Source organism: Rattus norvegicus, chromosome 5 (genome assembly GCF_021556685.1).
Source record: "Rattus norvegicus strain SHRSP/BbbUtx chromosome 5, alternate assembly SHRSP_T2T, whole genome shotgun sequence".
Taxonomy (NCBI): Eukaryota; Metazoa; Chordata; class Mammalia; order Rodentia; family Muridae; genus Rattus; species Rattus norvegicus.
In genome coordinates, this window is record NC_141538.1 from 81,559,239 (window position 1) to 81,585,767 (window position 26,529).

Sequence of the window (26,529 nt, forward strand, 5' to 3'; positions counted from 1 at the left end):
TCCTAGAGCACGAACTGGTACATTTCCGGCCAGTGACGCACTTCCACTTTGCTAGGCGCGCGGTTCCCGGTCTGAAAAGCAGAACGGGATTTGGCTAGGGCCTCGCGGCTCCAGAGCCCGGCATGGCCTCCTCACGAGCCTCCTCCACGGTACGGAGTTCCGCATCTAAGTTCATGCTTATCCTCTCCTAGGGAGGACGCGGTCCCCGTGGGAAAGGGCCGTTACCTTACGGGTCCGGGCAGAGGAGGAGGAGGAGGAAGGCTGGGGGACCGTGGTGTGGACCTTAGCAGCCTTTTCCTGATTTCTAAACGCCTAAACTGCAGCTCTTTTTGCACTGCTCTTACTTAAGCCCTGAGCAGTGAACAACACTTTTTCTGACTGCTCCAAAACACAGTTCTTTGAAATCGGGCAGTGTCTTGACGTAAGCTGTACGACTGGTACTTATGAGGCCTCCCAACTTCTAATAGGCTCTGAAAGTATTTGAAATGTGTATTCCAGTAACATTGTGACTTGGTGCGCCGAATTGTTTGGGTTGTTTTGGGTGTATGTCCAGTGGCGAGAAGTTATTTTCGTAAAATCGGAGATTGCATTTCGAATAGATTAAAGTAACAGGCCCCAAAACAAACCAAGACATATCAGACAGAAATTGTTTAATTGTAATTGTGTGCCAAATTTAACGAGAGCGTGAGCTCGGCGCAAAGTCACTTTCGACTTTGTCCTAGTTGTGAGAGGAAATAAAATGAAGGCTCAGCATTTCCTTCATTCTTTTGGAAAGCATGGTTTGCTAGGACCAAACCTTAATCGGGGTCTTTGATTTAACAGACAACCAAAACTAAAGCACCTGACGATTTAGTTGCTCCTGTTGTGAAGAAACCACACATCTATTATGGAAGCTTGGAAGAGAAAGAGCGGGAACGCCTGGCCAAAGGAGAGTCTGGGATTTTGGGAAAAGAAGGACTCAAAGCCGGCATTGAAGCAGGAAATATTAATATAACGTCTGGTAAGATGCAAGTTGCAAATCACACACCCCCTTCCCCCCTTTTTTAACAGTGCTAGGAATCCAACCCAGGGTTTTTTGCATGCTAGGCAACTGTTCTGCCACTGAACCACATTCTCATCTTTCCACTACACTCTTGCCTGTGACCTCACACTGCTTCTGCCTCCTCCCTGGTACTAGAATCAGGTGTACACGACTGTGCCCCTCTGATGAGTCATGTTATAGGATCAAAACTTATTGGTCTGGGAAGCTACTTCAGGTGCCAAAAGCTTTTCTGTGTGACCATTAGGATCTGAGATTGAGCCCCAGAACTCCCGTTTTTTGCTGGCTTGTTTTTTTCTTTTTCTTTCTTTCTTTTTTTTTTTTTTTAAAGCTCATTGTGGTGGAATCGAATGTTGGGGAGACATACCAACTTCCACATGCACATGCATACAACCTTACCCTTCTGTTTTTACCTCAATCTACTTTGCCTACCTGGCATTACCCAGCGAGTGGTTTTCTTACATTTTATACAGTTCCTTGCAGGAATTACTGGTTATCTGCATACTCAGTGGATGTTTGGGTTTGGATTCATCAGGTGTATTTGTCTTTGGGAGAGGTAATGTAGTTTTGGCATTAATGCATAACTGTTTATAGGATTCTCTCCTTTACTTTTGTGGGGTTTTTTGTTTGTGTTTTCATTTTCGTTTCTGGTTTTCGGGACAAGGTTTCTCTGTGTAGCCCTAGGCCAGGCTGGCCTCAGACTCAGAGGTCCACCTGCTGCTGTCTCCAGAGTGCTGGGATTGAAAACATGTGCCGCCAGCATCTGACTGATTTAACTAAGTAATTACGAGCATTTAAAAAAATCCTCACACTTTATCCATACACACTTCCACTATTCTTAATGTCTTCAAGCCTGTCTTCATTCCCAATGTGAGTGTTTGTTGTGAGTTTCAAAGCTAGTCACCATAGTACGCAAAAAGCCTTTCCTATTTGTCAGAGGAGTCCCGTGTTTCACGATCATTTTTTCCTCTCACTAGTTAATGTGTGTGAGGTACTGTTTCAGCAGATGGCAGGCAAGAAGCAACATCTCTGTCAGGCTTTCCAAATGAGAGATGTTCTAAGCCATGTAAAGAGATAATGAAATAAATGGAAGAGGTAGCCCGCATCTTCCTGCTCTCAGTCTAAAGCATCACTTAGGTTTATGTGTTTGCCATCATTTAATAAGCTGAGAGTGGTAAGCTTTAAAAAGTAAGATAGAAGGGTGTATATGTGCAGCTTTACATAGTTTACTTCTAAACACCGAAGGAAATTTGAGTGTTAATGAGATGGACATACTTACTTATTAATAAAGAAGTAAATCTTGCCTGAAATTTTAATATTACAAGTGAGAATATTTCAAATGTTTTTCATAGTACTTTGATTTTGTTTTTTTCTTTTTTTAATCAGCAGCTCAGATAGTGAATATTCTTGCTGTTAGCCCTTCCTTCTGTCCTTTCTCCCTGACAAGGTCTATATGACCCTCAGTCTCACCTTGTGGCCAAGTATGACATTGATCCGGTGGTCTCTGTGCTGCCTCTGTGTGCTGAACTTACAGGCACTGAGCTCTCACCCTGAGCTTCTCCCCATCTCTCTGTTATTGTGGCCAAACAGCGGTTTTAAATAATCAGACATTTTAACACAGTATAATCCAAAGATCAAACTATTTGATACTTGATGCTGAGGAAGTTAAATCTTTTCCTCATAACTGAATCATTATGTCTCTATAAGAGCAAAAAAACTTTGTACAATAAAGACATTGCAGTTCATCACATGGAATGGTCTCTGAGCCACTTTGGGGCAGGGTCTTCCTTAGCGTCTCATGGCATGGCAGACAGTAAGTGCGTTACAGAATTTGATTTGGGATTATTGGTTGCAGGAACCCTTCAATATGCTGAAGTTTTTGTGAGCCCCACACTTACACACTATGTGGCACCTCCATCCAGTTTAAGAAGCTGTACTCTAGGACACACAGACTCTGGTCAGCTAATTGTTCTTTCCCCGTGTTACCTGTTCTTTGCATAGGAGAAGTCTTTGAAATTGAGGAGCACATCAGTGAGCGGCAGGCTGAAGTCTTGGCAGAGTTTGAAAGAAGAAAGCGAGCCCGGCAAATCAATGTTTCCACGGATGACTCAGAGGTCAAGGCTTGCCTTAGAGCCTTGGGAGAACCGATCACACTTTTTGGAGAGGGCCCTGCTGAACGAAGAGAAAGGTGTCCTTTAGTTATACTTGTTATTTGTCTTTGAAGTCACAGGGTTCTAGTAGTTTCATGGATTGTGAAGAGAGTGACAACTTCCTGTCAGTCACTTTCCTACTCTGCTGTGAAGTTGTTTGTTGGATATACTAGGCCATTTTGGGCTGTTTTGTAAATCCATGTAGTCCCTTCAGAATTATCCTTTCATTCGAATTTTGTTGTTGCTCTTTTAAGATAGGTCTCACTATATAGCCTCTGCTGGCCTGAAGCTCACAACACACCTGCCTACTAATTCTTATTTTATTGATACAGGATCTTGATGTGCAGCCCTCAGTGGCCTGGAACTCACTTGTAGCCCAGGCTGGTCTACCAGTGAAAGGCCTCTGCCTCCAAGTTCTGGGTGAAAAGTGTATGCCATCAAGCCTAGTTCCTTTGGAACTACTCTTCATCACTAAATGTTTGTAGCCCCTGAATCAGTGCCCTGTACATCATCAGTGGATCCCGCTGTCCTCAGCGCCTAACAGCAACAGGGTCTAAGCCATTTGGCTCTAAACGGCACAGAGCAATTGCTGATGGCTGGCTTTAGGAGCCTTCAGGTACAAAGTATAGAAGGGCTCAGCATGCCCACTTGAGTCTTGAGGGAGACCAGAGGCGTCTGAGAGGCAAAAGTGCAAAGGTGCACAGTGTTTCTCCTGTTCTCACTTTTCCTGTTTCTCTCACCATAGTGACCTGAGGCCCAAAACTATTGACTGGGAAAGTGCGAGAAGTAAACACTTTACAGATGTTAATTTACATACCGTCCGGTCTGTCCATTCATCTGCTGTTCCCATGTTGCCTTCCTAGTAGTGTGCACTAGAATAAGATATTTTGAAAGAAAGAAAAACAGATCTTATTCACATAATTATAAGAATATGTTTTGGTTTATTGTTACTAACCTTTTACTTTGCCAATTTATGAATTAAACTTTATCATAAGAATGTAGAGTTGGGAAACAAACACAGTGTGGGTAAGGTTCATTGCTCCCTGTGGTTGTAAGCTTTTAGGGATCATGACACATCTCTCCCACAAGTGGTAATGGACCCCACTGGACCTTATCCGTATTGATTTCTGACCTTTTCTCTTACAGGTTAAGAAATATTCTCTCAGTGGTTGGGACTGATGCCTTAAAAAAGACAAAAAAAGATGATGAAAAATCTAAGAAGTCAAAAGAAGAGGTAAGCTATGTAGAAATTCAAGAACATTCTTCCAGTGCTTTGCTTTGCTGGAGTTAGGAGAGGTGTCCGCAGGCTCTGGATTTGGGACCGGTTGATGGCAGCAATTGGTAATTTTTATGTGACTGGGGATGGTGCTGGAAGTTCTCCTTTCAGAATAGCTACGGCACTCTTGGTGTGACTCAGTAAGAAACCAGAAACTAAGAAGTCATAGGAGGGAAAAATTAGGGATCTGGAGAGATTGTTCTGCCCGTCAGAGTGCACAATGCTCTTCAGGAAGAGTCAAGTTGGGTTCCCAACACCTGAGTCTAGTGATGCCTAACCCTGAGAATCTGATGCCATCCTCTGACCTCATATGCACATCCCCACAGTCACATAACACATAATTAAGTAAAAAGTAAATAATAGAAGGACAAGTGCCTAGTTTGTTCTGTTACTGAACCAGTCATCTTTGTGAACGTCACAGGGGGGAGCAGCTGTTGGGAGAGCAGGCATTTTTCAGACCTAACATTTCTTCTGTTATTCCCTTCTCAGTATCAGCAAACCTGGTACCATGAAGGGCCAAATAGCCTGAAGGTGGCCAGATTGTGGATTGCCAATTATTCACTCCCCAGGTAAGCAGAGGTCCAGAAGAAAGATTCTATCATTTCAGGGACTGAGGATAGGCACTTATTGCATAGAATTGAGAATTAAAGATTAAAGAGCGCTCAGACCCTTGTTGATACTCCTTTAGTGATGATGTTTATGGGTCACAGGGCAATGAAACGCTTGGAGGAGGCTCGTCTCCATAAGGAGATTCCCGAGACCACCAGAACCTCCCAGATGCAGGAGCTGCACAAGTCTCTCCGGGTAAGATGCTCTTCGCTGTAGTGTCTTAAATTATTAGCTTCTCTTTTTGGCCCACTCACAGGAGGGTAAAAACAGTTAGCACATGCCTCTTGATGGATCTGGGATGTGGGAGGCACCATCAGCCATGGTGACAGGAGCATTCTGGGCTCACAGGGGCCGATGTTTCTGCTCCTGGTTGCTCCCTTCTAATAGGTCAGGCTGTGCTTTGCTTTTCTCTCTGGTTTTTGTCTGTGTTTAACTGACATAAAAGCTAGTGAAGCTGTGGTAAACAAGTGGCATTCCGGACAAGCCTTGATTCCTTTCTTTCGTCAACGTTAGTGTCTTCTGTCAACAGCAAGCATTAAAAAGTCTTTGAATTGGTTGACCTGAAAGTCTGTTACCACCATCGCCTCCTTCTCTACCTCCCCCCACTCCCCTTTATCCCCCCAAAAGTGAAAAAGCCAAAGAAGTCTTAGATTGGCTTTCCAAAGTTTATCTTGTTTTTGTTTTCCTTTTAGTCTTTGAATAATTTCTGCAGTCAGATTGGAGATGACCGGCCAATCTCCTACTGTCACTTCAGCCCCAATTCTAAAATGCTAGCCACAGCTTGTTGGTAAGTTTTACTTTACATACATTAATGTTTTCCTAAATTGGGCATTGGTTCAGGAAGAAAAAGTATCTTTGTCTCGGGTCTCTTTTCCTCTGTCCTCTTCCTCTGCTCCTTGTGAGCAGCTGGCATGGCTCTGCCTGCCTGTTGCTTTGACAGCTTCGTTTGGCAGTTCTGACTAGTCACAAAGGTGCCCAGAGACCCATGACATGTGATATCTATTATGTCCTGGAGTGGCTCATAAGGGAACATTGTAGACCCAAGTAGTCTTGAGCTTAGTCCCACCTTTCTGTCTTAGTTCTGTGGTCTTGGCGTAGGTGATCTTTGGAAGTCTTGGCACTCTTATCTGTACCATTGGTAAATGTTAATTACTATCTTACCTTTGGCTTGCAAGTTGACCTGGACATTAAAAGTAGCAGCTTGCGTTCCATGAGAGTCTAAAAGAGGCCTGAGAGCTGCTGTGGCTCTCCAGAAAGCCGTGTGTGTGTGTTTTCTGATGGCCTGTCAGGTGCATAGGGTCAAGACAAAACTGTCCTTTAATGATGTTACGAAGGTTCCTTTTCCTTCCCAGACCAACCCTGGCTGAGATGCTTTGCTTTGTGTTTGATAGGAGTGGGCTCTGCAAGCTCTGGTCTGTCCCTGACTGCAGCCTCCTTCACACTCTTCGAGGTGAGTGACAGTCTTGGTCAGGAGCTCCCATTCTTTCCCATCAAAATCTGTTAAACGGTGAAACTTGGGCTGACACTCAGATAGATACCATACACAGCACTTGCTTCTGTGAGTGTGCACGTGCTCATGCACTCTGTGTACGTAAACAAATGCCTGCAGACCAGCTGTAGGTGTCTGATCCCCTGGAGCTGGAGTTAAAGGCCTTTATGAGCCACCTGATGTGGGTGCTGAGAACCAACTCAGGTCCTCTGAGGAGCGTTACCTGATGAGCCGTCCTTCCAGCTGATGCATTGCATTTGTATGTGAATGGGTGTGAGGTTCTCTCTCCACAGCACCAGAGTATCGTGACCTCACTTTCATGCAGTCTGTCCTCCTGTCCAGCCACGCTCTGGCTTTTACAGCATATAAATTAAAAGACATCAAGATTTTGTGTTATTTATTTTGATTTGGTTTATTTACTCTTTGAAAATGGAGTCTTCCTCTGTTTCCCAGTATGGCTTCCAATTCAGTATCTTCCTGCCTTAGCCTCCCAAGTGCTGGAGTTGACAGATACATAGTCCATTGTGTCAGTTTCTGCCCTATTTTTTTTTTTTTGTCTTAAATTTTTTAAAAAGTGATTTGTTTCAAACAATTTGGGAGGAAGGGCTGGAGAGATTGTTCAGTGACTAAAAACATGTGTTTTGCTCTTAGACCCTGGCTGAGTTCCCCAGCACCCAAACAGGCAGCTCACAGCTCTCTGTATGTAGTTCTGGCTCCAGGGGATCCAGTGACCTCCATAGGCTCCTGCCTTCATATGTACTTACACATAATTTAAAAATAAATTGCTGGGCATGGTGGCACACACCTTTAATCCCAGCACTCAGGACGAAGTGGTTGGTAGATCTTTTTAAATTTGAAGCCTGCCTGGTCTTCATAGCAAGTTCCAGACTAGCCAAGACCACAGAGAGACCCTGTCTGAAATATAAATGTTCTTTTTTTAGTAGTTGAATAGTCATTTTAATTCTGTGTTCACATTATGTACTTTCCCAATGTGTACTTTTCCATGTTCATAGTCGTCATTCTTTGCTTTTAGGTTACAAAGAGTTGAGAACACTTTAACTTGATCTCCTTTATTTCTGTAGGCCATAATACAAATGTCGGAGCAATTGTATTCCATCCCAAATCCACTGTCTCCTTGGACCAAAAAGATGTCAACCTGGCCTCTTGTGCTGCTGATGGCTCTGTGAAGCTTTGGAGTCTTGACAGGTGACGTTGCCATTCTGCAGGCCACACCGCCATCTCTAAAGCACACAGGCGGCTGACTGGCCCTTCAGGCCTAAAAGTGTGACATTTAATCCCAGACATGCTCTAAGAGTTCAGGGAGCTCACTGAAAATAGAAGAAGTCTTTCTTCTCTGGAGAAGGTGTGCTAGACTTTTTTGCTTTCCTTGCTGACGTTGACACTCAAATTTGCCTTTAGTATGGTAGTTGCTGATTTCTGGCTCACATTCTAAAACAATTCAGTTTAACCTACATGGTAGGTTAGCATTGGAGAAATGCACTGTTTTGTAGATGGGCTAAAGATGGTCATCTTGGCGGCCTCTCGTGCCTTAGGGCACAGCCACAGAGGAGAGGGAAGGAGGTTCTGTCTGGCAGTAAGGCCGCTGTGTCATCCTCTGCCCATCTTATTCCTTCATGTGGGTGTTTTTACCAGTCCACTCAATTTTGAAAGCATATTGTAATCTAAAAGACATTTGAATGCTCATTTTCTTTTCCTAGAGAAAGCATAGGAAAGTTTTTTATTGCAGAATTTTCTAAGAGACTAATTAGCATCTTCAGTGTTTGCCAGATAGGGTCTCTGCTCCGGGCAGAGCAGGTTTTAATTGGCTTCTGTAGTACTTAGCAGTGCTTCTCCCCGTGGGCACTGGTTGGGTCTGCGTGCTCGCTGACAGCACTCCTAATTGCTCTCCTTAGGCTTGTGTACTTCCTCTCTCTGCTGTGTATGTCTTCCTGTGGTTGCTAGGTAGCCAGAGGACACTGAGTCAGTCTAGCCTACCATCCCTTTTTCTGTTTGGATTTTTGAATGAGCTAAGGGTTAAGAAGGATAATCTGGAACCCACTTGGACCAAAACTGATTTCTGTATTCTATATCTACACCTCCACCAAAGTCAATTTTCTTTTTTGAATCCAAGCACTGCTTTGATGCAGTGCAGTCTTGTTCAGCAAGAACTTTTCTCTCATCCTAGATGGAGAATTTGTGAACTAGCCAAATTGAGAAGTGATCACTGTGCCCTGGGGTCACAGAACCTTAGCAAGTAGCTTAAATTATTGTTATCCCTAAGATTGTAACCCTTTGCAAGGACAGTTAGCAGTTAGCACAGAGCCTGGTCCTGTCAGTGCCCGGTGCTGCTCGGCGTAGCAAGGACACAGTAATGCCTGATACGAACTGGAGTGGGAAGGTGTGTGCAGCCGTAGGTAAACTCTGGGCATCTGCATGGCTCTAGGTGTTTAATGCCTGTACATTTGGTTCCTTTCAGTGATGAACCAGTGGCAGATATTGAAGGCCATACAGTCCGTGTGGCTCGGGTAATGTGGCATCCGTCAGGGCGTTTCCTGGGCACAACCTGGTAAGCCATCTTTTACTGCCCGGTTTGTGCACGCCTGTTGGTTTTGATAATCCTTTTCCACCGAAGGATTAATAATCCTTTTTTGATAATCCTTTTCCATCTGCCAGGTATTTTTAGAGCAAGAATATTTAATTAGAACTTCCTCAAACTTCAGTAATTGAATCAGAATAAAAGAGTATGATATAGTCAGGGCAGAGTACTTTTACTCTGATATCTCACTGAGTGTGCTACGCGTCATACCGAAAATCTCCCTCAGCTGGGTGTGACGGCACACACCTGTAGTCCTAGCACTCACCAGGCTGAAGGGATAGGATCACAAGTTCAGGACCAGCCTGGGCTCCATAGCAAGACTATTAAAAATAAAATAAGGGCTGGAGAGATGGCTCAACAGGTTAAGAGCGCTGACTGCTCTTCCAGAGGTCTCAAGTTCAATTCCCAGCAGCCACATGGTGGCTCACAACCATCTGTAATGGGATCTGATGCCCTCTTCTGGTGTGTCTAAAGACAGCTACAGTGTACTTGTATATGATAAATAAATAAATCTTTAAATAAATAAAAACAAGAGCTGCATGGTAGTGGCCCATGCCTTTAATCCCAGCACTCGAGAGGCAGAGGTAGGTAACTCTGAGTTCGAGGCAGACCTGGGCTAAAAAGCAAGTTCAGAACAGTCAGGTATACAGAAAAATTCTGTCTTGCAAAAAAGCAATTTTTTAAGTAAAATTCTCCCTGCTGACATATTGGCTTCTTTTTCTGATTCTGTAAGGTTGGTTAGTAAGGCTTAGTTCTACTAAAAATCCTTCATGTTTGACCAACATAAAATAGAATGTGACTGTTTCATTGTACAATTCAACCTTGACAAATGCATACTGCTTATGACCCACACCCTCATCAGTACAGGTAATGTTTCTCCCACCCCTTCCAAACAACCTATGACTTGATTGCGTTCATTCTGCCTGTTTATACCCATTAGTGTTGTTGAGTTGTAGTGTGTTGTGTGTCTGAGCCACGGTTTATGCATCCTCCCGTTGATGGACATGTGGGCATGTTTCTAGGTTGTGGCCAGTCAAGATAAAACTACTGTAAACACCCTTTTTTCATGTTTTGTGTATGAGTTTTTTGCCTGCGTCCAGAAAAAGGGCATCAGATTAGAGTTACGCATGATTGTGAGCTGCTGTGTGGGTCCTGGGACTTGGGTCCTCTGGAATAACATCCTGTGCCATCTATAAATACCCTTATTGAAGCTTTTTGTAGATATAGTGGTTGTCTTTCCCTTGCTCTTAGATAGTTACAATATAATTGCTAGTTTGTGGAGTGGTGGTGTATAGAGTAGATGTATGTTAGCTTTTAAAGGATTTGGGCAAGCTGGATTCAGTGCCATATGCTTACAGTCCCAACACTCAGCACAAGGGCCTCACAACTGAGGCCAGTCTGGGCTTCATAGTGAGACGCTGTTCCCCAGAATAAAATCTTAGAAACAGCTGGGCTCCACCCACTCTGGTTTGTAGCTGTGTCGGTGTCTGCTGTTGCCAGTCGTACTGTTTTGCCCACAGTAGAGCACACAGTAATACCTCATGTCAGTGTCCCACCCTGATGGCGTTGCACTTGTTTTGCCACATGCTCACACATCTTGCACATCTTTAGTGCAGGCTCCAATTGCTTTGCCCTTCCTGAGTTTATCTGTTCTGTATTTGTACTACCAAAACCTGTTTGCAACCATCCTTTAAGATTTTCATTAAAATTCCTTTTGCACCTTTAATGAGAACATTCTGATTGTACACATTCGGGTCTATTTCTAGATCTGCTCTATTTGTCCTTTCTTTCTTTAATGCCCAAATTTCAATTGAGTCTCCAGTAAATACACAAATGCCTGATGATGAGTGAAGGGGTGCAGCAGAGGAATGAGGGGGAGGCAGTGCCATCTTTGCTGGGCCATTCTTCAAGAAGTTTGTTTTTGTTTTGTGCTCGTGGCCGAACCCAGGGCCCTGCACATACCAGGCAAGACCTCCCTACTATTGAGCTCCAACCCCAATCCAGGGAATTTGTTTTTTAAAGAATACCCACTAAAGTACAGAATGTTCATGGTCTCCCAACTGTCAACTAAAACAGACTCTTGGACGGTGAGGCATTGCTCATGTCAGAAAGACCTACCTACCTTCCTTCCTTCCTTCCTTCCTTCTTTCCTTCCTTCCTCTCTCTCTCCTTCCTTCCTTCCTTTTCCTTCCCTTCTCTTCCCCTTCCTTCCTTACTTCCTTTCTTTCCTTTTTTTAGGATACAATTGCCCCGCCTTTAGATTTATTTAGTAGTGTTCTATGTGCATATATGCCTGCACACCAGAAGAGGGCACCAGATTTTATTATAGATGGTTGTGAGCCACTATGTGGTTGCTGGAAATCATGCTCAGGACCTTTGGAAGAGCAGTCTGCTTTTGTCCTCAGCCGTCCCCCTCCAGCCTGGCAGCTCTTGGTAGTATGGTTGACCAGCGGCGAGCTAAGCTATGGTTATCTATAGTTCCTTGTCATAGACACTTTTTTTTTTCTTTTTCTTTTTTTTCGGAGCTGGGGACCGAACCCAGGGCCTTGCATTTGCCAGGCAAGCACTCTACCACTGAGCTAAATCCCCAACCCCTTGTCATAGACACTTAATCTGCTGATTTATCGTTGGTATAATTTTGGTAAGTTGGAAAATTTATTCTTATTTATTTTTAAGTTATGACCGTTCATGGCGCTTATGGGATTTAGAGGCTCAAGAGGAGATTCTACACCAGGAAGGCCACAGCATGGGTGTGTATGACATTGCCTTCCATCAAGATGGCTCTTTGGCTGGCACTGGGTAAGATTTCCTCCACAAAGCAAGGGAAGGGCAGCTTAGTAGTCTCACCTCTTAGGCAACCCCGCTTTCTTGTCACACTGTATTCCATATGTTCACACAAATGTTGTCTCCTCAGGGGACTGGATGCCTTTGGCCGAGTTTGGGACCTACGCACAGGACGCTGCATTATGTTCCTAGAAGGCCATCTGAAGGAGATCTACGGGATAAGTTTCTCCCCCAATGGGTAAAGCAGACTCAGTGAGTGGGAAGGGTCCAGGTCAGACAGCACTCTATGTTTCTAACTGATGCATCTGATCCACAGCTACCACATTGCCACTGGCAGTGGTGACAACACCTGCAAGGTGTGGGATCTTCGACAGCGACGCTGTGTCTACACCATCCCCGCCCATCAGAACTTAGTGACTGGTGTCAAGTTTGAGCGTAAGCTTTTCTCTTGTTCTCAGCCTTAATATCAGACACCCTTTGCTTCATGAAATACATCCTGGGCAGTAGACATGGACATGGAGCATTGTTAAAGAAGCAAATTTCAGTGTCCTTCCCTCTGCCACACCTTTAGACAGCACTGTGCAGAGCGCACTTGAGGCAGGGAGTTCTGCGAAGGCTCTGTTTCATTTTGTGCTCCATGGGTGGTCAGGCACTAACTAGATGCTTGATGGTACTGAACAAACTGTCCACCAGGGGAAGAGCAGCCACACAGCCTTCATCTGTTACTTGGTTGTCCTCAGTCTCCTCATGACTGTCCCTCATCTTGGAGGCCCCCCTAGGAATGTAGAATGCATGTGGTCGGTCTGTCTGGAAGATCGTTGTCTTTTTCCTAGGCTGTTTCTGAACCCTGGAGTTCCTCACATTTGCTTTATGTCTCCTGCAGCTATCCATGGGGACTTCTTGCTCACGGGTGCCTATGACAACACAGCCAAGATCTGGACCCACCCAGGCTGGTCCCCACTGAAGACTCTGGCTGGGCATGAGGGCAAAGTGATGGGCCTAGACATTTCTTCTGATGGGCAGCTCATAGCCACTTGCTCATATGACAGAACCTTCAAGCTCTGGATGGCAGAGTAGGCAAGACCATGGGAGGACTCTGACCTTGTGTCTCACTAAGGAGCCATCTTCCTCAGAGGAAAAGAATTGTGTTGTGTTCTATCATGTTTCCTGCCAAATACCGTGTGTAGGATTGGATTTTCACACCAGCCCCACTTCTGAGTAAGCCAGTCCTTAGGCGATAGCAAGCCCTTCGTGGTTAGAACGCAGTTCTCATCTCAGGTTCTGCCGTAAACTATAGACATTATGTAGGTGTCTGCAAAACTTCAACACATTTGAATGGCCTCCCTCAGCACTCAGGATTGTGACTATTCTTTCATTTTTAATTGTTTTTTTATTTGGCATTTTGAGACAGTCTATGTATAGCCCTGACTGTCCTGGAACTTGGTATATGTGTCTGGAAGCTTCACATTGTAAGTGATCCCCCTGCCCCTGCCGTTCAAGTGATGGTGTTACAGAAATGTGCTGTTGTGCCTGGCAGTTGTGTATTTTATGCTTGAACTTGGCTCTCTAGAACACGGCGTGTGCTTGGGACTACGTGTGATTCAGCAAGCAAGATGGCTGAACTGGATGAAATCTCCCCAGTTCCGAGGGCATGTGCCTGGCAGCAGCTCCTTTCCTGCTCCCAAGAATGGGACTGGAGCCATAGACTGCGTCTGTGCGATGGCTCCACTGTAAAGCTGTCCCTCTTTGGTGGCATCCACAGAGGATGTTCACTGCATCAGGAACTCAGAACTGCACACTGGGCCTTGTGAGAGCTCTTCCTTTTGGCTTTGAAGTTTGGCATCCTTCGTGATAAAACAGTCTGGCCATTGTATCCAGATTCAAAGGAGTTTTTTAAAACAAACATGATGTCTGTGTTGTACAACCTCCTTCCTGTTGGTTATTTAATGGGTGTACTTTATGTATTAAAGAACACTTCATGTCAAAGTAACTGGAAAAAATTCTAATTTATGTTTGGGTGTTCCCAAACATAAACTCTTTTGTGTATACACACACATACACACTTGCTGAGAGTAAACTCTTACTATAAAACCTCCAAGCATTATTTTCTATTTCAGCATTTTGTGAGCCTAGCCATTGGTCCAAAGAGATCCCTGTCTTTAGTTTTGAGATCTAGTGTAATTCTAGGCCTGTGAGTTGTTCCAATTCCTATTACTCTATTCAGAACTTTGTAGTGGGTTTGGGGAGAGGGGTGTGGGTTTTTGTGAGACAGGGTTCTGTTACGTAGCCCAGATTGGCCTGAGACTTTAATCCTCCTGCCTCTGCATCTCAGGTTGTTATTGCAGGCATAAGCAATCACATCTAGGCATTCACAGCTTTTTATATAGAGTGGCCTAGAGAGTACGTTACCAGGTGTCTGGGCTTCATAGCTCTTCCTCATCTGTCAGTGGTGTGTGCACCTCACTGCAGGTACACAGCCCCTACACTCCAGAACTGCACAGTAAACCGCACAGCAGTAATTTCAAAGAAGGTTGTGTATCGTGTAAAATTAGCTCCTCTCCAGTATTCGAAACTCCCATCAGTTTCCTGTTCTGCCCTGCTCTTCTGGAGATCATCGATATGTGGTGTATAACAAAACATTTGGGGGATGGGTATTCAAAACAGGGTTAGTCTTGGCTGTTCTAGAACTTGCTGTGGGCTAGCCTCAAACTCAGAGATCTGTCTGCTTCTGCTTCCCAAGTCAAGAGTATGCTCAGCACACCCAGGTAAACATCCGAATCCAGCTATAGCCAAGTATATTCCCTATGTAGCCATTAGGCCACTCAGGCCCACCCTTCATTTGGCACTTAACCACCCTTATCCTACTCTACTACAAACGTACCTTCTTGACTTCTTGTGTTGGTAGAATGAGACTGGCATAGTATTCTGCATTCAGGGTCTGGCACACCACCCGGGTTTTGGTTTCTCTGGTCTAACCCTCACTAGGAACTTAATTTTTGGTTGATCCAAGAGAGCATTTGAGTTGCCTTAAGCAGAGCAAGTGTCGGGAAATAATCCATTTCTTCAACCGCTTTAAGAAAATAGTGGATTCTGAATGGCAGGACCACTGTCACTTAACCCTCCCTAGGTGGTGCGTCAGGCACATTGAGACAGCTCATTCTGTTAAGACTGCTGGATGGAGGGGCTGGGGATTTAGCTCAGTGGTAGAGCGCTTGCCTAGCAAGCACAAGGCACTGGGTTCCCCAGTTCCGAAAAAAGAAAAAAAAAAAAAAGACTGCTGGGTGGACTTAAGAAACTTAAATTACCCAGCTGTAAGCAGTGGAACCATGCGAATCTGTGAAGCAGTTTCACAGTGCTTTATGGAGAATGTTGGCCATTGTCCAGACCAGGACAGGACTCCGCCTGGTTGCTGGCTAGTCAGTCTTCCCACCCGTGGGTGCCATGGACAAGTCATTGACTTTATGAACAATGGACTTTTCCCACTCCTGTGTCTTGACTTGAAGTCTGTTGTTGCTGCCTAGTAGATTTGAATCTTAGGTGATAGCTTCTTAGGCACAGTGGCAGGTCTATCCCTAGCCTTAGCACCCGTGAAGGTTCTGCCGTGTGTTTCTAGATGCCCTATGAGTGACTGAGACTGCTAGGACTTGATTCGGAAATATCCCAGCACTGTTGTGCCATTAAACCTTAAGGATGTAGAACCTAGCTGGTGCAAATGAGTCACCAACAAAGGGTCACTGAAAGCTATTAGCCTTGGGCTGGAGTGATGGCTCAGGGTTAAGGGCACTGACTGCTCTTTCAGAGGTCCTGAGTTCAATTCCTAGCAACCATCTGTAATGGGATCCGATGCCCTCTTCTGGTGTGTCTGAAGACAGCGACAGTGTACTCACATACATTAAATAAACAAATTTTTAAAAAGAAAGTTATTGGACCAGCTTCTATTTCCAGCTGCCCTCTGCTTCCTGGTATGCCGTGATCTGTCACAAGCTCCTCCACATGCTCTGTACCCTCTGACACCAGGAGCCCAAAGCAACCTCCCCTCCAGTTGTCTCTTAACAGGTATTGTGGTCACAATGACATAAAAGTGACTAACACTGCCCCAAGGTTAGACCTCACAAATACAAATTAGGAGCTAACATCCTAACCCTCTGTCTCAAATAAAGAAAGCTGTTAAGGGTAGCAAACTAGTCAGCCTTGCACCCTTCACCCTTAGATCCATTTGGTATCCCCACCACCCTAAGAATGTAAGTCGTATTCTTAAGGAAAGGACTTCAAGGATAACCCTGGGCTGAGCCTCAGCTCCATCGTCTGCTTCCTTGGACCAGGGACTCTGGAGGAGAAGTGTTCCTTCTTGGGCTTCTACCAGCTCTTCTCTGCCCCTGTCGCTCTTACTGGTTCATAGAATATGGAGGGATGGTTGCCAAATGTACTTGCTGCAAAGTTAAGCACTTCTATAGAGAAGTGAAGTCAGCAGGAAATGTGCGTTTCACTATCGGTGCAATTACCTGATGAGGTCAACAGAGACACAGACTGATTGTCTCAGGAGGAACTTGTTTCGTAATGGAGAAATCACGTCAGAGCTTAAAACTGTCTGGTTTTACTAAATCAAAATACAGTTTACATCTTGATTTTTTAGTATCTTATACCTTTGTAATCCTAAGGAAGTTGCAAATAAACTATACTTCTGTGTAAATATTATTTAGTGCAAATAAAACTGACTCAAGTTACCTCTGACAGCTTATTCTATAAATCCAAAAAAACCAAAACAACAAAAAAAAAGTAAGATGTCTTTTCCTGATTGTGTATTAGACACTTTGAGATTGCTTCAAAGTTGGGAGCCAGAAGGACATGTTCAAACCAAAGAAGTAGCATTTATGTGGCACAGTATCAGGCAGCGGCTGGCTGGGCTAAATTTTAGATTCTATCCTCTGAAGAGAAAACCAAGGTCACTTCCTGGGCCCCACACTACTCCAACCTGAGATGCACCTGAAGCACTACCTCTGTCCAGGTGTCAGCCTTACCTCTTGGAGGCCCAAGTTACAGTGCTGAGCTAGGCTCCGTCTGTCCCGCAAGCACTGACTAGGAGGAACCCCAAGTCCTTCCCAGTCAGCCTTGCATCCTTCACCTTAGATTCATTTCTTCACTCCATCTGAAGATGTCCCCCTGCACACCCTCCCTTCCCCTGAGGGTCAGCTACTACCTCTGGATCATCCTGTCTTTTCTTCCCTCTCTGTCTGCCCAGTAAAGGTTGTGGAAGGGGGGGGGGGGGGGAATCAATGACTTAGAGAATGCAGACGACCTTTACTGGGAACAGTGGCAAGGATCAGAAAAAGCTGAAATGGGGGAGGAGGGGAGGCACAGGGGCTCACAGAATCGAAACACTTTCCAGAATTTCAGCAACACACGAACAGTTCAACTCCGGTCCAGTGAAAGATGCTACAAGCTATCTCAGCCAGTTGGATGACTGGGTGGTACTGTCCAGCCCTTTGGCACAACTCACTATGTGGCTATGTAGCCATAGAACTGTTTCTGTACTCTCCATGACCCCCCTAGTTTAAGATCAGGTCTCTGACCCTTCAGCTCTTCTCTTCCTGTCGGGCATCTGTTCTCCAACGCAGACCTAGCTGATCCCCGAGCTGTGAAATGAGCAATACTACAAGAAAGGTAACACCAAAGGCAGTTCAGTAGTCCTCGGTCCAGCAGCCACTGTGAACGGCTCTGCTCCTTGTCCTGGAACACAATGTGCTCATCCCATGCCCCAAAAGAGCTGCTTAGTCCAAAAGATGGAGAAGATGAGAAGCAGGGTGACGCTGAGGATGACAGCCATCAGATAGGCAAAGATCCGGAAGTGAGGGTTTCGGACACACTCTCTGAGAGAGTAGTGACTGGGGATGGGCACCGGCCTGGTGTCAGGGGCTGTGTCCTGAGGAAGCCCAGTCTGGCTCCCTGGCTCAGGGCCGAGGTCCAGGGTGTAGACCCGAGGCTGACGCAGGAAGTAGCGGCTCTTGGGCTGGTCCTTGAGACAGAGCTGGTGGCCCTCGAGGATGACATGGTGGGGCTCTAGGCGGAGCAGGGTCAGCATGGCAGTGTCTGTAGGTAAGTCAGTGACTGGTTGCCCTGAAGCCAGCACGGTGGACTGACGACAGAGTGGGCAGAGCAAGCGGCGCCTGGCCGGGTTCACCAGGCTGAGGTGGGCCAAGCACTCCACGCAGAAGGAGTGACAGCAGTCTAGCACTTTGGGGGTGTGGAACGTGTTGTTGAAAGGGTTCCAGCAGACAGGGCACTCGGCTTTGAGCTCCTGGACCTGTGGTTCACTCATCCTCTGATCACATTTAGGGAGCCAGAACCTCACGGGGATGCCCTGGAAGGGGAGAAAGATAAAATACACCGATGGGGCACTGTCCCTGTCTACAGCTCACGGCTCTGAGAGGACAAAAGCTATCCACCCACATTTCTCAGGTGGAGGAATGTATGTCTGAAAGCATTTTGTCCGAGAGCACCCAGTCCTGGGGTCACAGACTCAAGTCTGACGCTACACAGCTGCCCATTGCCCAGTGAAGGATTGAGCAACCCTATGGGCCACACTTCCAGAGGCATCGGAAAGAACTGGCTGTGGAGATGGCTAAGGGTGTAGCCTATGCTCCCTGCATTTGTTCTAGGCTGCCTTGGCTCTATGGAGCAAGAGAGGCACATTCAGTGAGTTTTGCTAAAGAAAAGGTGCTTCTTTCCTTGCAAACTCAATTCCCTGACTAGAGCAGAGACTGGCTCTGTCCCTCCTCTAGGGACAAATGCCAGACCCCTTTCTGCTCCTTCCTTTGGGCCAGCAGCCAGCTCTTCACACTTTCACAACTGACTAGTCCTGGTCCTAGTGAACAGTTCCTGAGAAGACTCCCCTACTCCGCCCCCAGATCGGCTGTGTGTCTCTTGTCCGGTCTCTCCCTCTCCTGGCTCCTCCCACTTTCTCCCAGCACCCACCTGGGTTTTGTGAATCGTAGGAGGGGAATCGGAGCGACCACTCTGAAGGGTCCGAGTTTCCCCGGCTCTCCCTCTCCTGTTCTGCTTTGGGAAACTGCCGCCTTGCCACCAACCCCAGGGCCGTTTCCATGACAGCATGCTCACAGCACCTGGAGCTGCCAGGTAGCCTTGGCTGCAGCCTTAGCACGCTTGCCTGGAATCAAGGCCAGAGTGGTGCCTGGGAGACCCAAATGACACACAGAGAAGCATTCGTGAACACACACACACACAAAGGGTGTGACTAGCAGTTGAATGTAGAGCAGACACAGGTCCAAAGGTGGCCCCTTTCATACCTGAAATCATCAGCCTGGGAAGGGAAGGGTGACAGTTTCCTCTTCCTAGATCACCATGAGGGCAGGTCTTCTGGGTTTCCTCTCTCTTGGGCCCTCGTTTTTTTCTAAAAGGCTGGCATCTTCTCCTTGCACACAGGAGTTGCCTGCCATATCTTCCACTCGCTGCATACACCTAAAAGATCTGACTATCAAACTCCCCAAAGCCTCTTCATCACCTCATCTTTTTTTTTTACTTTTTTTTTTTTTACAAATTTTCTTTCTTTTTTTTAACATTTATTTATTTATTATGTATACATCATACAGCTTTCTGCCTGCATGTATTCCTGCAGGCCAGAAGAGGGCACCAGATCCCATTATGGATGGTTGTGAGCCATTGATGTGGTTTCTGGGAATTGAACTCAGGACCTCTGGAAGAGCAGACAGTGCTCTTAAACTCTGAGCCATCTCTCCAGCCCATCGCCTCATCTTTTAACCTGGTAGCTGCAGCCAAAATAGGCAACCCTTTAGGACAGGGACAGTCAACAGTCCCAAAGAGGGACATTCAGACAGTCTGGAAGAGAAGCATCCTGGCCCTGCTTCCTCATTTCAAGCGGAAGCACTTGATTTTTAATCTCTTGCCTATGTTGGTCATATAAATGATTTGAGGAGCTGAGCTGCTGTCCGAGGGAGTGGGGGCAGGGGTGGGGTATTTAAGAAAACTACTTCTCTATCGAAACCACTCACTCTCCATGGAAATGAGAAGTGACCCTAGCTAGTTACGATGGCACTGGGACATGATTTTGAAATTCTATTCTACCACTCACAGCCACAAACACAGAAGCTGTGTCCATTCAGTCTATCTGCAGGATATGTGGAAAAAGCCAAATAGGAAATGTTCCTGTTTCCTCTGAGATTCCTCGGGTTGGTGAAGACTCCAGGTGGGAATGCAGGGGCTGTGTAGGGAGAATTTGGGGCAGCCCGACTTCCTTAGAGAACTGACGTGATGCTCTATTCCCTGACCAAATGGATGCCTGAAGCAAAACCTGTGTCCACTTTGACCCGAGGCCTCCTGGCTTTATCTAGATCTAAGTCTCTGCTCCAAAGACAAAGCTCCGAAAATGCTTCATCTTTAAGGAGATGACATTTAGGGAGAGATGGTACAGCCATGACCAAAGCAGGGAGAGCCACTAGGATCTGTGTGGATACCCCATGCAAACGAGCTATTCACCTACCCAATAACTAACTGAATGCTTCCCCATGCCAGCCGCTATACCAGGTACATATATCCTATACTGAGCTATATAAAGGGGAATGAAACTGACCTTCTCTTTTCTCTCATGACGTCCATAGGCTGTGGAGGCAAAAACAATATCTCATGAAATAATGAGAAACAGAAATAATACAGATCTCACTCTAATGTATATCATACGTCTATATCTTCCATTATAATATATCATATATATTGTATGCCTTTATATTAGTTAAAGCATGTGCCACCACTCCCACTGAAATGCATGACTTTAATGAATGCCATAAAGAACGAAGAAGAAAATGGACTTGGAATGGAAGCTTTCTCCAAAGAGGTGACACGATTGCTAACTCAGGGTTGAAAGAAAAGAACCAGCCAGCCAGAGCGGAGGAAGAGCATGTCAGGTCCCGGGGACAGCACATCTCCAAGCTCAGAGTTCTCAGGTAGGTTCTGCCAGTGTGAGGAAGTGAAGGGGCAGATGGCTGGGATAAGCAAGAGTCCCAAGTGCCCACGGCAAAGGCAGGAGGCAAAGTCTATTAATCCCAGAACTCATTTGAGCTTTATTGATGGGGTATAACTAATCCTTAACTTATTTTCACTTGTTTGGAGGCTTTTTTATTTGAGATAGGGTCTTTTTTTTAAATTTTTTTTTATTAACTTGAGTATTTCTTATATACATTTCGAGTGTTATTCCCTTTCCCGGTATCCGGGCAAACATCCCCCTCTCCCCTCCCCTTCCTTATGGGTGTTCCCCTCTCAACCCTCCCCCCATTGCCGCCCTCCCCCCAACAGTCTAGTTCACTGGGGGTTCAGTCTTAGCAGGACCCAGGGCTTCCCCTTCCACTGGTGCTCTTACTAGGATATTCATTGCTACCTATGAGGTCAGAGTCCAGGGTCAGTCCATGTATAGTCTTTAGTTAGTGGCTTAGTCCCTGGAAGCTCTGGTTGCTTGGCATTGTTGTACATATGGGGTCTCGAGCCCCTTCAAGCTCTTCCAGTTCTTTCTCTGATTCCTTCAACGGGGGTTCTATTCTCAGTTCAGTGGTATGCTGCTGGTATTCGCCTCTGTATTTGCTGTATTCTGGCTGTGTCTCTCAGGAGCGATCTACATCCGGCTCCTGTCGGTCTGCACTTCTTTGCTTCATCCATCTTGTCTAATTGGGTGGCTGTATATGTATGGGCCACATGTGGGGCAGGCTCTGAATGGGTGTTCCTTCAGTCTCTGTTTTAATCTTTGCCTCTCTCTTCCCTGCCAAGGGTATTCTTGTTCCCCTTTTAAAGAAGGAGTGAAGCATTCACGTTTTGATCATCCATCTTGAGTTTCATTTGTTCTAGGCATCTAGGGTAATTCAAGCATTTGGGCTAATAGCCACTTATCAATGAGTGCATACCATGTATGTCTTTCTGTGATTGGGTTAGCTCACTCAGGATGATGTTTTCCAGTTCCAACCATTTGCCTACGAATTTCATAAAGCCGTTGTTTTTGATAGCTGAGTAATATTCCATTGTGTAGATGTACCACATTTTCTGTATCCATTCCTCTGTTGAAGGGCATCTGGGTTCTTTCCAGCTTCTGGCTATTATAAATAAGGCTGCAATGAACATAGTGGAGCACGTGTCTTTTTTATATGTTGGGGCATCTTTTGGGTATATGCCCAAGAGAGGTATAGCTGGATCCTCAGGCAGTTCAATGTCCAATTTTCTGAGGATCCTCCAGACTGATTTTCAGAATGGTTGTACCAGTTTGCAACCCCACCAACAATGGAGGAGTGTTCCTCTTTCTCCGCATCCTCGCCAGCATGAGATAGGGTCTTATGCTACCCCTCAGGCTGCCTTGAACCTGATAGTTGTCCAGTCTGGGCTTGCACTCCTGGTCCTCTGGGCTCTGAGTCCCTAGTGCTGAGCTCACAGGTGTGAGCCAACATGGGGTTCTTATATCCATTTTATGTTTAGTTTAATTTTTTGGTATTGCCTATATGTCAGTTCACCAAGTATATGTTTGATGCTGGTGGAAGCCAGCAGAGGTTATGAGTCCTGAGATTGGAGTTACAAATGGTTATGAGATGTTGTGTGGGTGCTAGGAACTGAGTCTGGATCCCGTAGAAGAGCAGCAGGTACTCCTAACTGCTGAGCCATCTCTCCAGTACCCTATTTAAAATGGCATTCCATCTACAGTCCAGAGGATGCACTGGAAGGGCTGACAGTGGAAATGAAGGTCAGTTATAGCTACAGCAGTTATATAAATTGTATAGGGGCTGGAGAGATGGCTCAGAGGTTAAGAGCACTGACTGCTCTTCCAAAGGTCCTGAGTTAAATTCCCAGCAACCACATGGTGGCTCACAACCACCTAACAATCAGGTCTGGTGCCCTCTTCTGGCCTGTAGTTGTATACATGCAGGCAGAAAGCTGTATGATGTATACATAATAAATAAATAAATTTAAAAAAGAAAAAGGAGTTGTAAATTTTAAATTAAAAAAAGTGTATAAAGGTGGGCTGGAGAGATGGCTCAGTGTGTTAAGAGCAGTGTCTGCTCTTCCAGAGGTCCTGAGTTCAATTCCCAACAACTACATGGTGGCTCACAACCATCTGTAATGGGATCTGGTGCCCTCTTCTGACCTGCTGGTGTACATGCCGGCAGAACGCTGTATAGATAATAAATAAATAAATAAATAAATAAATAAATAAATAAATAAATAAATCTCTTTTTAAAAAAAGTATATAAAGATGATGTCTGATGTAGGTCATATGAGAGTGTTGCGGAAAGATTATGATACACAGTGAAAAAATGTCCAGCATCCTTAGCCTCAGGGGAATGTAAATTAACACTATGTTGAGATTGCGCCTTGCCTACTCTGAACAGCTATCAATAAAACAAAGAAGAACGAACAGTGACAAGGTGTCCATTCAGGTGCTCCGTGAGAAACTTGCCACCAAGCCTGATGGCCTGAGTTCCAGTTCCTGGACCCATATAGAAGGAAAGAACCAACTTCTATAAATTGTTCTCTGACCTCTGACCTCTGACCTCCATGTGTGCACAGTGGGGCAAGCTCCCCCAAAATAAATGACTGTAAAAAAAATAAATGAAAAGGAAAATAAGCATCGGTAAGGATAGGGAGAAAACTTTGTACTCTGCAGGTGGGAGTGTAAACTGGGGGAGCCATTGTGAAAATCGCTATCCTGGACCAACTGGAACTACTCTCTGACCCATCCGTACTCCTGGGTGTAAACCCACAGGGGTCTCGATCAGCAGCAGCCCAGATACTCACACCACAGAGACATCTGTACATTGCTGTACTATGCAGATCAACCAAGCGATGCGGAACCAGCCTAGATGCCCATCATCAGATCAGTGGATTTGTAGAATGAGTGCTAGGTGTACACGATGGAGTTTAAATTATACCATTTCATCCATGGAAAAATGGATGGAACTGGAAGTTGCCATGTTAAGCAAAATAAGCCAGATTCAGAATCTAGATTTAAATGTACCTGTGTATACGGAGGATGAGAGGTAACTAGAGAGGATCACTGGAGGAGAAGGAAATGTCACATGCTTCTTATCTGTGGAATGAGACGCATATACACATGTGCATATAGGAAGGGGACCCACAACAGAGATGCGGGGAGGGGAGGAGGGCAGTGAGGTGATGAGTCAGCAAAGTCCAATGCTATGCATATGTGAGCATGGCATGGTGAAGCGTGTGCTTCATAAACTAACTGTAAATCTTTAACTTAAACAGAAAGAAAGAGATGGTGGGAGCCGCATGAAAAACACCTTCAGAGACGGACATGCACATACAGCTCTCTAGAAGGTGGTTTGTATTATTATAGACGATGGGTGTAAGACAGAGACATTCTGCAATCTTCAAAATGGTGTGATAGAACATTTCTTATTATGGAGTGTGTCTACAATATAATGTTAATTCGGAATTAAAGAATCAGTGTCAAGACAATCACAACAAGATCTACTTTGAAAAACACATTGCACTATGGATAAATATCTCCCTTAAGATAAACAACCAAATGTTTTCTGTTGTTTCTTTGCTGCTTGCTTGCTTGAGGTAGGATCTCACTAAGTAGCCCCGACTAGTCTGAAACTCTACGTAGACCAGGTTGACCTCAAACTCACAGCGATCTGCCATCCTCTGCTTTCCAAGTTCTAGGCTTAAAGGTGTGTGCTAGCACTAAATGTCAGTAGTGGTTATCAATGTGTGCAAAACCGTCATTTTAGATTATTGCTAGAGCTTTTGCTTTTAATTCTGTTACTTGAAAATGTTAACTGTGGGCCTTGAAAGGTGGCTCAGCGGTTAAGAGCACTGGCTGCCCTTCCAGAGGACCTGGGTACAATTCACACTGCAGCGCACATCTGTCTGTAACTCCAGCTCCAAGGTGTTCAACATCCTCACACAGATAAGTGTGCAGGCAAAGCACCAATGCACAAATAAAATAAATCTTTTTTTTAAAGAAAATGTTAACTTTATTCTGGTAAACTTGTCTTGCTTTCCCTAAAGATCTCCCTCCATCACCCTAGATTAGGCTTACATTCTCTGACGTTCCATGACCTTAGCTCTAAATGGATGCCCAATTTAAAAAAAAAAAAAAAAGATGGCAACTGTTGCTGGGGTTCTTATCTGAGGTCTTTCTCTCAGGCACCCACTGCACAGTTCAGTGTCTCTAGGAGACACCAGTGATTTATGGGCCCCAGCTTCCTGCAGAACCGCTCAGCAACAGTAAATTCTTTTTTTTTTTTTTTTTTTTTTTGGTTCTTTTTTTTGGAGCTGGGGACCGAACCCAGGGCCTTGTGCTTCCTAGGCAAGCGCTCTACCACTGAGCTAAATCCCCAATCCCAGCAACAGTAAATTCTAAACACCACCCTGCAGTCTTCATGAACAGAAACTTCTCTGCAGCCTCCGCCCACCCCTGTGTTTTCAAGCTCCTGACAGCAGGCACGGAGAACTGGTATTCTGATGGCACTTGATGGCTTTCCAAGGGGGCTGGTTCTTGCTAGAAGCTGTGTGTGGTAACACATTTAGAGAAGTCATTGTCTTTTACAAACTGTTTCCATTTTCCAGAGACCATTTGATTGGCTAAACCCAGAAACAAGAATAGACTAGGGAGTAAAAAAGTCTCACCAATTTGAAACAAGACTCTTGCTGATCTGAATCAATGGCTTCTCTGAACTCCACTTTCTTCTGTTGAGGAAGCCCAGGACACCTTCCTACTGTTTCTGTGGGGAAAGAATTGCTCTGAGTGTGCTACCCAGGGCGGTCAGTACAGAAGTTAGCATGATTCTGTAAATGCCCATATGGTAGGTGGGGAAACCAGGGCTCAGGATGTAAGGTAGCTTGACCACTAGCTGCTGAGCCAGAGTGGCCAAGCTTGAAAACTGACCCAGGAGCCTGCCCTCCTATGTCAGAGTTCACACCAAAAAGCAGCACCTGCTGCACCCTCACCCACTCCTTACCAGCTTCGGCCAGTCTCCTCCTCAGCCCAGCCTTCAGGCAGGTGCTTTGGCTTCCTCACTGGCTTCCAGGTCGCTGGGGGCCAGCCTTGTTGGCATGGGTCATCCAGCTCTTGATCCACTCTCTGGCTGGCTTTCCTCTTCCCTCCTCAGATGACTTTGGACCTCTGCATTTACAGGAGACTGGACATTTGCTTTTGTGAGTCACCCTTGCTTTCTCTGAGCTGGCAGGAGGAAGTTCACTCATCCTTGCAAGCGTCTTTTTCAGAAAGGGAGGAGCTCAAGTCTTTTTACCCTGGGCTGACCTGTCTGGACTCACACTCAGCCTGGCTTTGATGGGAAGGTAGGAGATCCCTGAAGCCAGATACATGACTGCTCTGAGCCCTTGCAATGAAGTCACACCAAAGCTCTTGCAAAATACACATAACCCAGCACCCCAGAAAGAGAGAGAGAGAGAGAGAGAGAGAGAGAGAGAGAGAGAGAGAGAGAGAGAGAGAGAAACACGAGAGAACTGTAAGTATGAGCAGGAAGTGCCTGAATTCTTCAACAAGCCAGCCGCCAACCCATTAGGAATCCAGGGTCAGTGGCTTCTGAA

The 26,529-nt window shown here is 45.5% G+C and overlaps 2 protein-coding genes across 6 annotated transcripts; one reads left to right on the plus strand and one right to left on the minus strand.

The window, feature by feature from the left end:
- The first annotated feature begins 47 nt into the window (after positions 1-47).
- On the plus strand, positions 48-13,975 carry Prpf4 (pre-mRNA splicing tri-snRNP complex factor PRPF4). Of its 2 annotated transcripts, NM_001106659.1 has the most exon segments (14): positions 48-149; positions 823-1,000; positions 3,041-3,227; positions 4,336-4,423; positions 4,955-5,034; positions 5,176-5,269; positions 5,767-5,861; positions 6,466-6,524; positions 7,646-7,769; positions 9,040-9,129; positions 11,836-11,958; positions 12,074-12,181; positions 12,260-12,378; positions 12,827-13,975. In NM_001106659.1, coding segments are annotated over 14 exon segments (1,566 nt in total). In that variant the 5' UTR covers positions 48-122; the 3' UTR covers positions 13,021-13,975.
- A 2,542-nt stretch (positions 13,976-16,517) lies between these two features.
- On the minus strand, positions 16,518-26,313 carry Rnf183 (ring finger protein 183). Of its 4 annotated transcripts, XM_087550512.1 has the most exons (6): positions 25,938-26,200; positions 25,606-25,700; positions 20,549-20,577; positions 19,248-19,419; positions 18,916-19,132; positions 17,222-18,301 (listed from the first exon to the last, which is right to left on the minus strand). In XM_087550512.1, the coding sequence occupies exons 5-6, from the start codon at positions 19,051-19,053 to the stop codon at positions 17,687-17,689; spliced, it is 753 nt and encodes a 250-aa protein (XP_087406638.1). In that variant the 5' UTR covers positions 19,054-19,132; positions 19,248-19,419; positions 20,549-20,577; positions 25,606-25,700; positions 25,938-26,200; the 3' UTR covers positions 17,222-17,686.
- Positions 26,314-26,529: the final 216 nt, after the last annotated feature.